We start from the raw sequence: 15,334 nt of genomic DNA, 5'->3' as shown, positions 1-15,334 counted from the left end.
CTCTTCCCCTCTCTCTCACACCCTCTCTCTCCCTTTCTCTGTCCCACTCTCTCCCTCTCTCTCTCTCTCTCTCTCTCTCTCTCTCTCTCTCTCTCTCTCTCTCTCTCTCTCTCTCTCTCTCTCTCTCTCTCTCTCTCTCTCTCTCTCTCTCTCTCTCTCTCTCTCTCTCTCTCTCTCTCTCCCTCTCTCTTTCTCTCTGCCTCTCTCTCTCTCTCTCTCTCTCTCTCTCTCTCTCTCTCTCTCTCTCTCTCTCTCTCTCTCTCTCTCTCTCTCTCTCTCTCTCTGCCTCTCTCTCTCCCAGTAATACGTGAGAGTGGTCTGGATGTGTCCTTCTACTCCGGGGTTCACCAGTAGATCCGTATTCTCAGTGAGAAGTAGCAGACATGGAGGGACGGACTGAAGGAGGTCTCTGACTGAAATGACACATCCAGGTTCCCGAGCCAGGGACCCCCCTGGGGAGTTCATCAACAAGTCCCCCCCGCCCCCCCCCCCCCGTCTTTCAAAAGCACAGCGGCTTCCAGATACAGCGGACCACAGCGGCCAATGTCGATGCCCAGAGGACGGACAAGATATGAATGCGCTCCACTCATTAAAGACGTCATCTCAAGCGGAGCAACGCTACGGCGCTCTCTCCCCCCCCCCACCCCCCCCCCCCCCCCCCCCCCCCCCCCCCCCCCCCCCTGCTAAAACATCCTGCAACCTCTCCACAGAAGATTGCTTGATTTGTTTTGCCCCATGCATCAGCATGATTGTGTTTCCTGTTGTTGCATTTATTTGAGTTCCCATTGTAAGCAAAGAGGGGAGAAAGTGTAATCATGGATACGCCATTCATCCCCGGGGCTTGGAGAGCTGCCCGGGCGCCTCTCCCGGACCTGGCAGCTCCCACCTTGCTGCATTACGTGTGTGTGTGCGCGCCAATGTGCGTGTGCGTGTGTGTCCTCTTATCCTTCTCTATGGAGCAGTGTTTATGTGTGTGTGTGTGTGTGCGTGTGCAAGCGTGTGTTTGTTTGTCCTATAATCCTTCGCTATTGAGCAGTGTTTATGTGTGTGTGCCTAGATGCAAGCACGCGTGAGTGTGCGTGTGTGCTTCTGCAAGTGTGTGTGCGTGCGTGTGCAAATGTGTGTGTGTGTGTGTGTGTGCGTGCACACGTGTCCGACTGTAGCAGTATACTGTCTGTTTGCGTGTCGGTGTGTACGCTGTTTATGTCCCTGTAAAAGGTGTCTGTGTAAAGGTGTGTGCAAGTGTGCACGTGTGTGCACACGTGTTTGTGTGTGTGTGTGTATGTGTGTGTGTGTGTGTGTGTGTGTGTTGTGTGTCCATCTGGGTGCTGCCCACCCACGCGGTGTGAGGCGGGGTGTGGGGGATCAGAGGCGCTCCACGGTGCAAGCTGTGGGAGAAGGTGCATGTGAGACGTCTACACAGTGTGCCTGGCCTCCTCTCCTCTGATGAAACAGCACGAAGCATTTAGGGGATTATCGTAGCGCTCAGGCTGACATCCTCTACTGCACTCTGTTTCTCTCCCCCCCCCCTCCCCTGTCTCTTTCCCCTGTCTCTCCCTCTCCTGTCCCTCCTTCCTCTGTATCTCCAACCCCTCTCTCTCCCTCACCTACTCTCTCCCCCCTGTCTCCGTCTCCCCTGTCTCGCGTCTCTCCTACCCCTGTGTAGTCATCCCCTTTCTCTCTCCCTCTACTGTCTCTCTCCCTCCCCTATCTCACCTTCCCCTGTATCTCCATCCCCAGACTCTCCCCCCCAACTGAAACTCTCCCTCTCATGTCGCTCTCCCCCTATCTCTGTCTCCTCTGTCTCTCCCTCTCCTGTCTCTCTGCCTCCCCTGTCACTCTGCCTCCACTGTCTCTCCTTCTCCCCTCCATGTCAGGCCCTTACGTAAGCTTTAGAGAGTAATGGATGCAACGGTTGCATGTCAAGTACCACCACTCTACTCCAGCATTTTCCTTTTAACTATGTTTTATGGCATGTATGTGTGTGTGTGTGTGTGTGTGTGTGTGTGTGTGTGTGTGTGTGTGTGTGTGTGTGTGTGTGTGTGTGTGTGTGTGTGTGTGTGTGTGTGTGTGTGTGTGTGTGTGTGTGTGTGTGTGTGCGTGCGTGTGTGTGTGTACTGTATGAGTGTTAGAGAGAGAGGGTTCAAGAGAGGCAGAGAGAGAAAGAGAAAAAGATATAGAGAGCAAAAGAGACAATGACACAGAAAAATGTGGGATGGACAGCAGGAAGCAAGAAAGAGACAGAGAGAACGACATAGAGAAATATATAGAGAGGGAGAGAGAGAGAGAGAGCAAGGGAGAGAGAGAGAGAGAGAGAGAGAGAGAGAGAGAGAGAGAGAGAGAGAGAGAGAGAGAGAGAGAGAGAGAGAGAGAGAGAGAGAGAGAGAGAGAGAGAGAGAGAGAGAGAGGGAGAAACCCAGACAGGGGCGTAATGAAAGGGTATGACTTTAGTTGAAGTCCCATGCCGTACTATACTACCATATGCCAAGCCCTCTCCAGGTCCACTTCTATATTTTCATCCCAAGTATGTAGAAAAAAGAATCAGAACCTTTCATCACTGGAAAATTATTAAATCGATAACAAATCCCATGTGCCTACTACATTCAATCACTTTAACAGCATCCTCCCCTATGAAATGTGATATATTGATACATTGCAGCATAGATCCCTTAGCATTGGAGCAGCACCAATTGTCATGGGAAAACACGAATGGGCTTCCGGGGTGGTGACTGGGGGGAGGAGCCAGCGGGGGTAAGGACCATACATCTCTGTCTGAAAGCGTTAAGCTGTTCCCTGACGACTACCTGCCCCATGTCCTTCATATAAACCAAGACAAACGACTTCCACTTTGTACCATCGGAGCCGTCAGCAAATGATAAAACTTTCCTTTGAAACTTTCCCCCTACCGAGCAAGCTGTTATTTACTGCCACCGTGATTTATGCTGTTATTTGAGGATGTCTTTGAGCATTTACATAGAATAGAATGGAAGCAACTCAACTGAATAAAAGCAATGAAAGAAACTTAAATAAGTAATTGCATTTCTTGTAGCTAAAAATATATAGCAACTAGTGTTGGTTCTACCAATTCCAATAATGGTGCTTTGTGTTTAGTTCAGATTGATTTGTATGGCTGAATGTGCCAATTGTATAATTTAAGGTATAATTAAGGATTGAGGATAAGATGGGTGGAAGACAGACGGAGCAGTGTAAAACGACTTTAGACCATGTCAATATTTTCTATCAAGAGAATGAATTCAAAAAGATAGTTTACTAGCAAACTGTCTGCAGCCTTTGGAGCGCTAGAGGCTACGCCGAGACAGGGCTTGATTTCTTTATGTCTGCTGCCCCCTTGTGGACATATACACATTGTATCACCAAGTTCAGAAATCTGTTATGGATGCTGCTTGTCCCATTGAACCTCAGCTATTCATGAAAACAGCATGATTCATTTCAGGTAAATCACAAAGCTCCGTAAAAAAGAAAGGAAAAAGGAAAAATAGATTGACAGAAGTCATCATGCAACAAATAGCCTACATAAATTACATGAAAAAAGGAGCATAGCAGGAATGGTGTTATGAATATTATATACAGCTTCAGCAGTTCAAATCATTCTTCTTTGTGTACCAACCAGTATATAAAAATCCTTTATGTAAAACAAATACTTTCTTAAGGGATTAATCTAAACTTCAGGAAATGCCCAAAACAATATCGCTGTCGAAAAGGACAAAGATCAACATGTATTTCCCCACTATCTCCCTGTGCTTTATCTGTTTATCTGTTGTGGCTGAAAAAAATCACTCGGCTTACCTGTCTTCAATATATATAAAATATAAGATTGCTTTGGCTGGATATTCCACGAAAAATTCAACATTCAAACATTATTCCAACAAAGGACCATAACAACATAGAGCAGTATGCTAACCAGGGATGTGTTGTCTTGGATTCTACTCCACATTACTCATCCTCATCTTCCCTGCGTCCCCGGGGAACATGGCTGAACTTTAGGAAGCCCACGCAGGTGTGCCAGCGTTTACACTACAGCAGACGGCAGGTGCAAACATTTACTTCCCAGAGAGAGACTTGGAAATGCCCAGAAAAGTCAGTGTGCCACTGCGTCTGAAACATATATTCTGTTGTTCCCGTACCGCAAAGGCAGTGCAGAACGCAGTCCATTAAAGCTACAGTAGGCAATTTATTATCAATGCACTTTCTTGTCATATTTGTGAAATCCTCTTTAAATCCAGACAGCAATCAATAAATCTATTGCTCCTCTTTCCCAAAAAGGCTGTATCTGTGGCAAGCCTATTATAGCCTGTCCTATCATTTCATTGGGCTACCTTGGCACTCTGCCCTGCAGCCAATGTGCATGACCATCTTCCACAAGAGTCTTCCTCAAGGCTAGGCAGAGCTATTGCTAACACTAGCGAGCTATTCATGTGATTTGGGGCAATGACTTGGGCGGTTGGCTTGAACTGAGGGGTGGGATTATTTTCAATCAGATACTTTCAAAAGCTTACTCTGGCTGTTTTCTCCAAATTGCCTACCCTAGCTAAATTAGATTACCAAAAGTACAGAGCTTCAGAGTTTCAGAGCCTTCAGCCTGTATAATGTCTCTTCGCCCCGCATAACTTTAAAGCATTCTATCCCCTTTTGTTATGAGGACTGTAGAAGACGAGTAACTCATGTTTGATGTTTTAGATGGATGCCTTGATTTACTGGTGTATTCAGTGGCTTATAACTGATACACTGTATATAACTAATTTGTCAACAACTACGCCATTTAACAATCAAAACAACTGCAGGCGAGTTGTGAAGAGGCTACAGATAACAGCTTCACTCAGGATGTTTCTGTCACTCTGTCTTTCAGCATGCAGGCCACTGCCCATGCTAGGCTCTTCAAGGTGTAATGTGGTTACAGCACAAGGCTCGCTGACATTACTGTATTTCAAGCAGCCCGACCTCCAAAGAGGATCCTTAAAGGGACACAACAGGGAAAGTGAAACAAAATATACCACGAACCGACACTGGTTTGATGAGGTGGGAAGATGGGAGAGTAGAAAGATGAAACCAAGCAGAGATTCCCTTTCCCCTCCTCGTGGGCCAGTGTCTGGGGTCATGAGGTGCACCCTATATTGGGTCATGAGGTTCATGGCACTGGAGCCAGGCAGCGGTGTGATGGCCGTGTCAGTCTTACTGTATGCGGTTCCCAGAGCACCAATTGCGCACACTGCTTTTGGTCCAACAACCCACAGAGGAGCCGGCTGGGCTTAATGGAGCCTCTAATTGTCCCTGGCCTGAATTTTCTCCAGTGAAGTTAATGGAGGTTCTGCTTAAGTGATTAAACAAGGCAGAAAACAGCAGGGCAGTGTGAAAGGGAACTGCTTGGTGTTGATGTTTCTTGTTTGCGTGTTTGCGTGCCTGTGTGTGTATGTGTTTGTGGGATGTGTGTGAGTGTGTGTCTGTGTGTGTCTGTGTGTGTGTGTGCGTGTGTGTGCACAATATGTTTAGATGTTTCATTGGGAGACAAATATAACTACTATTTATTTGTTTGTTAAAACGTTGGCCACGCGTATATGTTTTGTTGATGATGTCCGCACCGGCTGCTGTACCAACTTGTTATAGCGCTATCCGTGGTGCTGAAAGCTATGCTGACGTTTGGGTGTGTGTGGGGGTGTGGGGGCAACTGTTTTCATTCGATCTCTGCGTTTTGCGGTTGCAATACCGTTCGTCAGCAAATATCTCAGCACCTTGTTGCAAAGTATTCGAGTTTGTTCTCTCTCTCTCTCTCTCTCTCTCTCTCTCTCTCTCTCTCTCTCTCTCTCTCTCTCTCTCTCTCTCTCTCTCTCTCTCTCTCTCTCTCTCTCTCTCTCTCTCTCTCTCTCTCTCTCTCTCTTCTCTCTCTCTCTCTCTCTCTTCCTCTCCCTCGCCATCTCTCTCTATCTCTCTATCTCTCTCTTTCGCTCACTCTCTCTCTCTCTCTCTCTCTCTCTCTCTCTCTCTCTCTCTCTCTCTCTCTCTCTCTCTCTCTCTCTCTCTCTCTCTCTCTCTCTCTCTCTCTCTCCCTCTATTAGTGCAGGAATGACGAGTCTCGCGCACAGCCGTGCCGTCACTGCCCCGCGCTCTCCGCGGCGGCGAAAGACAAAACTCAGGACAAGGAGATCCTCACTGCTGCATACTCGGAAGATGTTACCCATACACTTAGGTACACCCCCCCCCCCCCCCCCCCCCCCCCCTCCCCCCCCCCCCCCCCCCCCTCCCTCCACCCTAAGCCACAACACACGAACACCAACATACCCCCCCCCCCCCCCCCCCCCCCCACACACACACACACACACATACACACACACACCACTACCACAGGTCTTTTTTTGGGGGGGGGGGTTCTCAGCATGCAAGCGCATGTAGCCGTGCAGGCTACAGCGCTGTGCCTCTCACCGTTGTTGATACTGGACGACTTCGCTCGCTGTCCACAGAAACACTGCAGCATATGCGCTCCTTTCTGAAGGAATGGCCTCAGAATCCTCATTGATTTGGGTTGATGGGAGCCTTCCTCAATCCAAGCAATCGGACGGCGGTGCTACCACAACACAGCAGGGTCAGGTAGCATTGCGTAGCAGCCACCTCGACTGGAGCAGCCCGCTTCCTATAGGCTCTCATCTAGCCCTCAGAACGCCGGAAGGGCATAGTCTGCAGGACAAATGACGCTGGAACGAAGCATCTTGACTTCTGTTCTCTCTGTGTCACTGTTTTCCTCCTCGCGCGTTCCTCTGGTCGCTCTCCGAGACGGCGGTCCCTCGCGTGCGCCACACTTCCTCTCTGTCGCCGCGGCGGAACAACACAAGGACGATAGAGAATGTGTGTGTGTGTGTGTGTGTGTGTGTGTGTGTGTGTGTGTGTGTGTGTGTGTGTGTGTGTGTGTGTGTGTGTGTGTGTGTGTGTGTGTGTGTGTGTGTGTGTGTGTGTGTGTGTGTGTGTGTGTGTGTGTTTTTAATTGGAGTACATCCCCTGTCCCCGCGCCTTGTATACCAGCATAGCGGACGTATAGCAGAAGAGGAGAGACAGAGAGACAGAGACAGAGAAGGAGAGAGGGATAGAGAGAGAGGGAGAGGGAGAGAGAGAGAGAGAGAGAGAGAGAGAGAGAGAGAGAGAGAGAGAGAGAGAGAGAGAGAGAGAGAGAGAGAGAGAGAGAGAGAGAGAGAGAGAGAGAGAGAGAGAGAGAGAGAGAGAGAGAGAGAGAGAGAGAGAGAGAGAGAGAGAGAGGGGGGGGGGGGGGAGAAAGACCTGGGAGGGGGAGAGAACAGAGCGAGGGCGCGAGAGATAGAGAGAGAGAGAGAGAGAGAGAGAGAGAGAGAGAGAGAGAGAGAGAGAGAGAGAGAGAGAGAGAGAGAGAGAGAGAGAGAGAGAGAGAGAGAGAGAGAGAGAGAGAGAGAGAGAGAGAGAGAGAGAGAGAGAGAGAGAGAGGGAGAGAGAGGGAGAGAGCTATGGATTTAGGAGTGGGGAACGCTACGGTGGGAGCGTGCACGCGAAAGTTAAACTGCAGGGGTAAGTGGCGGCGGGCCGTCCACGGGTGAGGTAATGCGGCGCGTGCTGCTGATGCTGCTGATGCTGCTGCTGCTGCTGCTGCTGCTGCTGCTGCTGCTGCTGCTGCTGACGTTCCGAGGCGACAGGGCTGCTCGAGCTGACGGTCACATCGCCCAGATGTGGTGGACCCCGGCGTTGGCCAATTGTTCCTCAGATTCACTGTGAGCACGCGGGCGACGCGCGCACTACGTCAGAAGCAGCAGCAACAGTGTTTAAAGACGCCGGTGCGCAATCCACAGAGAAGCCGATCGACACCCAGAGAAATAAAGTTATAGGCTACAACATAAAAAAAGAGTCATCGAGTTGTCGATGACGATAGGCAGAGCACCTATAACTAGCCAACCTGAACGGGGCATACGTCAGCAAGAAAATAAAATAAAAGTAAAAGAAGAGGTTCGAACTTTTTCAACGTTTTTTTTTCTTTTTCTAGGCTACCTGCCTGGCTATTAATAGCTCTGTGGTGCACTGGGTTGGATTGCGTTTAACTTGGGTACTGTAAGCCGACCATCAATACTGATGCATTCCTAACCAGTAGGTGTTGCATTGACACGGAGGAGATGGTTGGGAATATATATTGTGTTCTGGGGTAAACCGTTTGGATCAATTGAAAACAGCCATGAATTTACAGTGACATATCTTCACAAGATATTCGAGATAATGCCCACTGAGACTGAAGAAAAAGTCTGATTCAACGAAATGTTCAGGAAGTGTGAGGTTTTATCCTTCATAGGTCAGTCAATTCCCCTTTAAATTGACTGTAGGCCTACTGCTCCTTTATATGGTTGATGTGTAATAACGTGGTTATCGATTATTCCCGTGTCGTTCTTGTCATTGATGGCTTTATGGCAGTGAATGATGTTAATACATGGTGCTGAGAGGATGTCTCCACTTTGTACACTAGATGGAGCCCTTACATTCAGTATTTAGAGGTTTTGCGGGCGCGTGTGAGTGCGTGTGAGCTTACGAACCTGTGTGTGCGCCCACTAGCTACACTTTAAATTACCTTGACTATGAATTACCTCCAGTTGTGTTGATAAAAGGGTGTTGAAAAAAATATCTATTGTTCTTCATGCTCTGAAATTTCCCTGGCTTAAACAAAGCATTGTGCTCAACCAATAGCGGTCAGGTACAGTGATGACATGCAATATGTATTTCTCTCCAAATCCGTCTCTGGCTGACCCCCCGGGTAACCTCTAAGCTATTCAGGCTCACATTACCGTGGTTCTACTTCTGAATATTACCACCGCAGAATATATACTATATACAATGTCAAACATATCACAATGTATACCATATACAATGTCAAACATCTCACAATGTATACAATGCACAATGTATACCATATACAATGTACCATACACAATGTATACCATTTACAATGTATACCATATACAATGTCAAATATGTCATAATGTATACCATATACTATGTATACCATACCGATACTATACAGAATGTACACCATATACAATGTATACAGTACCATACACAATGTATACCATACAGAATGTACACCATATACAATGTATACAGTACCATACACAATGTATACCATACAGAATGTAAACCATACAAAATACCATACACATGTATACCATACACAATACCATACACAATGTATACCATACACAATACCATACACAATGTATACCATATACAATGATGCAATGTATACCATACACAATGTATACCATACACAATGTATATCATACACAATGTATACCATACACAATGTATACCATATACAATGATGCAATGTATACCATACACAATGTATACCATACACAATGTATACCATACACAATGTAAACCATACACAATGTATACCATACACAATGTATACCATACACAATGTAAACCATACACAATGTATAGCATATACAATGTCAAACATATATCAAGATAGATAGAGAGAGGCGTGGGGAGGGGGGGGTGGGTGAAGTCAGCAAAATACCTTGGGAACAGCATTCATGCAAATAGGAAGAGGTCAGAGAAGATGGAGAGAAAAGAGAGGAGGAGGAGGAGGTGGAGGTGTGGCAGGAGCTGGCATCAGAGCCGGGGAGGGAGAATAGAGGGGTGCTGCTGTATTTGTCTTAGTCCCGTATTGTCCCACTGCAGCGCCTCTATCACCTCTATGCCAAGGGGGGGGGGGAGGGGGAGAGAGGGAGGCAGAGAGGGAAGCAGAGAGACAGAGAGGGAGAGGGGGGGGGAGGAGACAGAGGTGGAGAGAGGCAGGAAGAGAGAGGAAGAGAGAAAGGGATACTCTGACTCAGACTGATGTTCCCATTCAGAAACCGCATCCCGTTTGAAATGCATATAATATATAAAGAGTGCACAGTGTGTGTGTGTGTGTGTGTGTGTGTGTGTGTGTGTGTGTGTGTGTGTGTGTGTGTGTGTGTGTGTGTGTGTGTGTGTGTGTGTGTGTGTAACCACATGTGCATGTGCATTTGTGTGTGTGTGTGTGTGTGTGTGTGTGTGTGTGTGTGTGTGTGTGTGTGTGTGTGTGTGTGTGTGTGTGTGTGTGTGTGTGTGTGTGTGTGTGTGTGTGTGTGTGTGTGTGTGTGTGTGTTTGTGTATCAAGGTATGGGTGGGGACAAACTAGAAAATATGTCTCTTTAAGGATAAAGAGAGTACACAGAATATGCTTCAGTCAGGAGAACCTAATGTCACACTTGATAATGATGCCTTTGAAAACACCCTTCCTTATGAAGCTTTTGAATGAGATCTAGACAGATGGATTCATAAATAGGAGGACGGATGGAAAGTACAATTAATAAAGAGACACAGTGTAGGAAGCTATTTTCAAACAGACATATGACCACAAATTGGCTCTACATTACAATGTTCATGCATCTGAAATATCCTTGGCAATAATATTTACCAGCATAGAGTCATAATCACTTCAACATATACATAACTACAGGCCAAAACCCATTTCATGTTCATAGTTACAGTAATGCACTTGATGAGTTGCCACATGTTAAATATAGTGTAGAACTACTTCACATATGCTACCTTTGACAGCATTGTAGTCATGATTTCATATCCAAAAGACATGTCTTGCAAATCAAATCGAAAGCCTTCTTTTAAAAAAAATTGGCGAGTTGTATAACCTGTTTTTATAATTTCAATTTAAATGATCTCCGTTGCAGTAAAATACCGGGTATTATTCCGGTATTGAAATGCATCTCTTTTATTTGCCATACATGAAAAAAAAACAGAGGCCTCCATAGGTTTTAGCGGCGGACATGTTTGTGTCGGCCATGGCTCTCTGGGTCACAGTGCTCATTGTGTCTTTGGGCTGACTAAGGTGTTTCTGTGGTGACATTGTGGGCAAACGCATGCACAGCCCTCTTCTCCCATTTCACCTCGCCATGTGTCAACAGGAGCAACAGAGCCCAATATACAACGTTCACCTTGTAACTTAACGCCCAGCCTGGAAGGCCTTGATAAATAGTCAAATCCGCTGGAGCCTCCGAGCTATCAAGCTATCTTTCCATCCTTTCCATTCATATGATGGGATGATGTTGGCATAACGTCACTTCTGAGATGCAAACATTCAAATTGGCCTTAGTGTCTACATTCACACATCACTTCACCACAAACACATTGACAGTTCATGTTTGCATGGCACACAGAAAACAGCTGCAAGAGAGAAACCCATTTGCTGAAGTGCCAGAAAAAAGGCTCTTCATGTTTCCTGCAGAGCAAAGCATATGTTTCCTATTTGAAGCTCTGCCGAACTGTAACTGTTTGCATCTACCAAAGTAGCCAAAAATCAACCAGAAGAAAATATACTTGTCTGCAAACATGGGATTGAATTCTGGATACAGCCACACAGCAATAAGATACGGTTACAGATGTGGTTTTAACGAGGCTAAGTGCGTCGTCAAAACTAGTTGAACTAAGGGCAATAGGCAGGAATCGACATTGTTTTGTTTAACCTGTTAATGAGGCTTTGCATTCAAATTCACAAATATTAAAGGTAAAGCTGCTGAATGCTTATAAAGATTAAATTGCTTATACTGCAACTACAATGCCACAAATACCATTCACGCATGCGCATGTGTGTGTGAGTGTGCGCGCGTAACCACGTGTGCATGTGTGTGTGTGTGTGTGTGTGTGTGTGTGTGTGTGTGTGTGTGTGTGTGTGTGTGTGTAACCACATGTGCATGTGCATTTGTGTGTGTGTGTGTGTGTGTGTGTGTGTGTGTGTGTGTGTGTGTGTGTGTGTGTGTGTGTGTGTGTGTGTGTGTGTATGTGTTGTGTGTGTGTGTGTGTGTGTGTGTGTGTGTGTGTGTGTGTGTGTGTGTGTGTGTGTGTGTGTGTGTGTATGTGTGTGTGTGTGTGTGTGTGTGTGTGTGTGTGTGTGTGTGTGTGTGTGTGTGTGCGTGTTTGTTTATCAAGGTATGGGTGGGGACAAACTAGAAAATATGTCTCTTTAAGGATAAAGAGAGTACACAGAATATGCTTCGGTCAGGAGAACCTAATGTCACACTTGATAATGATGCCTTTGAAAACACCCTTCCTTATGAAGCTTTTGAAAGAGATCTAGACAGATGGATTCATAAATAGGAGGACGGATGGAAAGTCCTAACCTGTGGTGTAAGTGGGGGCATTATCTATGAAAATGTAAAGAATAAAACGTTTATTTTGTTTGTCACATTTGTTAAACAGGGCACTGGTTGCTGAAGGGGCTTGTGTTAAAACACTACATTCAGAATTTCAATCCTGTGAGAAAAGTGATTTCAACTTTGTGCGCTCACCTTATCAACAGGGAGAGTTGCAACACCAGATCTGAAGCCTTGTTCCATTTAAAGGCGAAAGCTATATATTTTTACTTATCTTCTGTCAAAGTTATTGTTGTTGACAAGACCATAACTTACACATCTATACCCTGATGAATAATTAGTTTGGACCTTCATTTGAATATTTGATCACTCATCTGGACGCTACATTGGGAGAAACAAGTGCATTGATGTCCTTATGGGACTCTTATAAGCAGCGGCAGAGACCTTTCTGAGGCGGACGATAAACACTCCCGTCCCATCAAGTCATATTTCAATACAACAATGGAATCATGAAATTGTTGAATTGAAGTATTAAATACACGTTCTAAAGAAGGAATACAACATAACCAGGCGCCCATGTGAAGAAACCAATTCAGTTGAACTTAGATGGACTAGTAGGGCTACTCGCTAAAAACGATACGTCCATTATCTAAAGTTTATTTATACTTTAAATTTCGCACCTAATATTGAATTGTATAATACGTACATAATTTCAATATTAGCTAGCCTATTAGGAATTATATTGTTTGGACATAACCGTTTGTTCCAAGCGGTATTGAGTAGAGTCTTTCTTAACCCTCTGTGCGCGCGTGCCGGTGGACCCAGCGGTGAGCGGGAACAGCAGCACGTTGGTCTCGCGACGGGAAGTTGACTGACAGCACTTTGTTCTGAGTCAGAGGATACCGGCACCCACAGAGTGGGACAACTCGTTTAGGACGGCAGGAACAAACTCTCTTTTTTTACATTGTTGGTCCTACGTGTGTTTCATAATAGCAGTATTCCAAAGACATTGTTTAAATTCTTTCAACTCCTCGCTGCCTTTTTAAAAAGGGCAGTTATACTGCGTATACATCGGACGTAAACCCATTTATAACGTTAGCTACACCGAGTGCGGAATAGGTGGTCATGAACTGGCATATAAAGCCATGAATGGATAAAAACAGCCCGCGTATTTCTAATGCCATTTATAGACTACGTGTATCCGTGAAGCACAGACTCCTTCTCATGCCATCTCACTCTATTCTATGCTTCGCCATGGTGAAAGTAGCCAATATAATAGGGAAAAGGGATCATTTGGGTTAATTCTTTACCGCAGCCCGGGACCTTCACATCGGGCGAACACTGCAACCTATAGCCTAGTGCACAGCCTCCTCATGACTGTCCTCATGTAGATAGTTGGCACAACAACAACAACAACAACAACAACAACAACAAAAACAAGAAAGTTTCTTACCTCCTTTTTTATCACCCATGTCACCTTGCGAACCAGGTCGGTGCAAGAAGCTGAAGATAATGCCGCCGGACGGGGACTGCGCGTGAACCGGGGGCGCCTCGTTTTATGTCTTTGGGACAGGCGGCGGAGCAGAGTGTTTACAGGGCGAACTCTAGATGCAGTTTAAAGTAATCAATGCGAGGAGAATGGATCCGTGTTCAGGATCCCATTGAACGCGTGCGAGCGATACTGCTCTTCAGGGACCTCGTGGCTGGTGGTGTCTTGGTGGTGGAGTTTACCGGCGTTTGTGGGTGATGCTTGTGCACTCCTGACTCCCAGGTATAAAGGGGGGAGGGGTGGGGGGGGGGGGGGGGGGTGGTATAAGGGGTGGAACCATTATAGTCTGGAACAAGAGTCTGCAACAAGAGTGCGCGTCTGTTGGTGAGTGCGCGTGATTTGTCATGAGCACGCGCGTGCATGGGAACATGTCCCTGGGTTCGTTTGCAGTTGCAGGGTTCGCTGAAGGGGTCATGCGCTGTGTTCTTTACGTAGGCTCACTTGTGCTGCTGTCAGGAGCTGTTCTTCAGCACTGGTGCTGAAACATCACTTCGCTGAATTGCAGTTGCTTGTCCGAGCGCCAACAATAGACGTATGCTGCAAGTTTTTTGTACAGGGCTGAAGCTGAACACTTGGGAAATCAACGCTGCAGCTTGGTTTTTGTACACTTTCGAAGGCTGATTAACAATGATTGATTTGTATTGTGATTTGGTCATTTTAAAGTTGAAAGGTTTTTGTGCTTCCTTAATTATTCTGATTTCAGTAGTCCATCAACGCCTGCAAAATATTTACGCATGGCAAAGACACAAAGCCATAAATGTTTGAACGCTGTATAACTCAGGCTTATCGTGTTTTCTTTTGTCCACTTCAATATAACGTTTCTCAGGGGGCTGGCCGGCTGAGATATACTGTCCATCGAGATGTTCCCCAGATAACTGCTGACACCATGTGACAGTAATGCCTCTTCATTAGAGGAGGAAGATGTTCTGCTGAGAGGCATACTGTTTCACTGATCAATACTTATGTCCTAGGCATTTGACTCTCTGTTATGGCTGTTTCCTGATGCGCTACAACACTGAATTGATAGACAATCTGTGCAGAAGATGAGAAATTATTTTTAAGTGTATTGAGTTCTTCACAGGGTTTCTGGTGTTGGGTTTCTTAAATCCCCATAACTCAGCATTAAATGGAGATATCTGTACAGTACAGTGATAGTTATGTTGCTCTATTGTCATTGGTTCAAACGTACCATTGACCTTAATGGTGTGTTCTGGTCGTAGTTCATTCTGTCCTTCTGTTTCTATGTCTGGCTGTCTGGCTTTCTGTCTGTATATGTACTGGGCCATCTATCTATCTATCTATCTATCGATCTATCTATCGATCTATCGGTCTGTCTGTCTGTCTGTCTGTCTGTCTGTCTGTCGGTCTGTCGGTCTGTCGGTCTGTCGGTCTGTCGGTCTGTCGGTCTGTCCGTCTGTCCGTCTGTCCGTCTGTCCGTCTGTCCATCTATCCATCCATCCATCCATCCATCCATCCATCCATCCATCCATCCATCCATCCATCCATCCATCCATCCATCCATCCATCCATCCATCCATCCATCTATCCATCCATCCATCCATCCATCCATCCATCCATCCATCCATCCATCCATCTATCCATCTATCCATCCATCCATCTATCTATCTATCTA

The 15,334-nt window shown here is 46.1% G+C and overlaps 1 protein-coding gene across 1 annotated transcript in view; it reads right to left on the bottom strand.

Moving 5' to 3' along the window:
• The window catches only part of fgf12a (fibroblast growth factor 12a), a 32,659-nt gene extending 25,803 nt beyond the window's left edge, over nt 1-6,856 (bottom strand). Inside the window, exon 1 of the mRNA XM_030362935.1 lies at nt 6,436-6,856. Coding sequence (XP_030218795.1) covers nt 6,436-6,526 — 91 coding nt within the window. The 5' untranslated portion in view covers nt 6,527-6,856. The remainder of the gene's footprint in view (nt 1-6,435) is intronic.
• Between the last annotated feature and the right edge of the window lie 8,478 nt (nt 6,857-15,334).

Source organism: Gadus morhua, chromosome 8 (assembly GCF_902167405.1).
Source record: "Gadus morhua chromosome 8, gadMor3.0, whole genome shotgun sequence".
Taxonomy (NCBI): domain Eukaryota; kingdom Metazoa; phylum Chordata; class Actinopteri; order Gadiformes; family Gadidae; genus Gadus; species Gadus morhua.
This window is presented reverse-complemented; position numbering and strand designations above follow the sequence as displayed.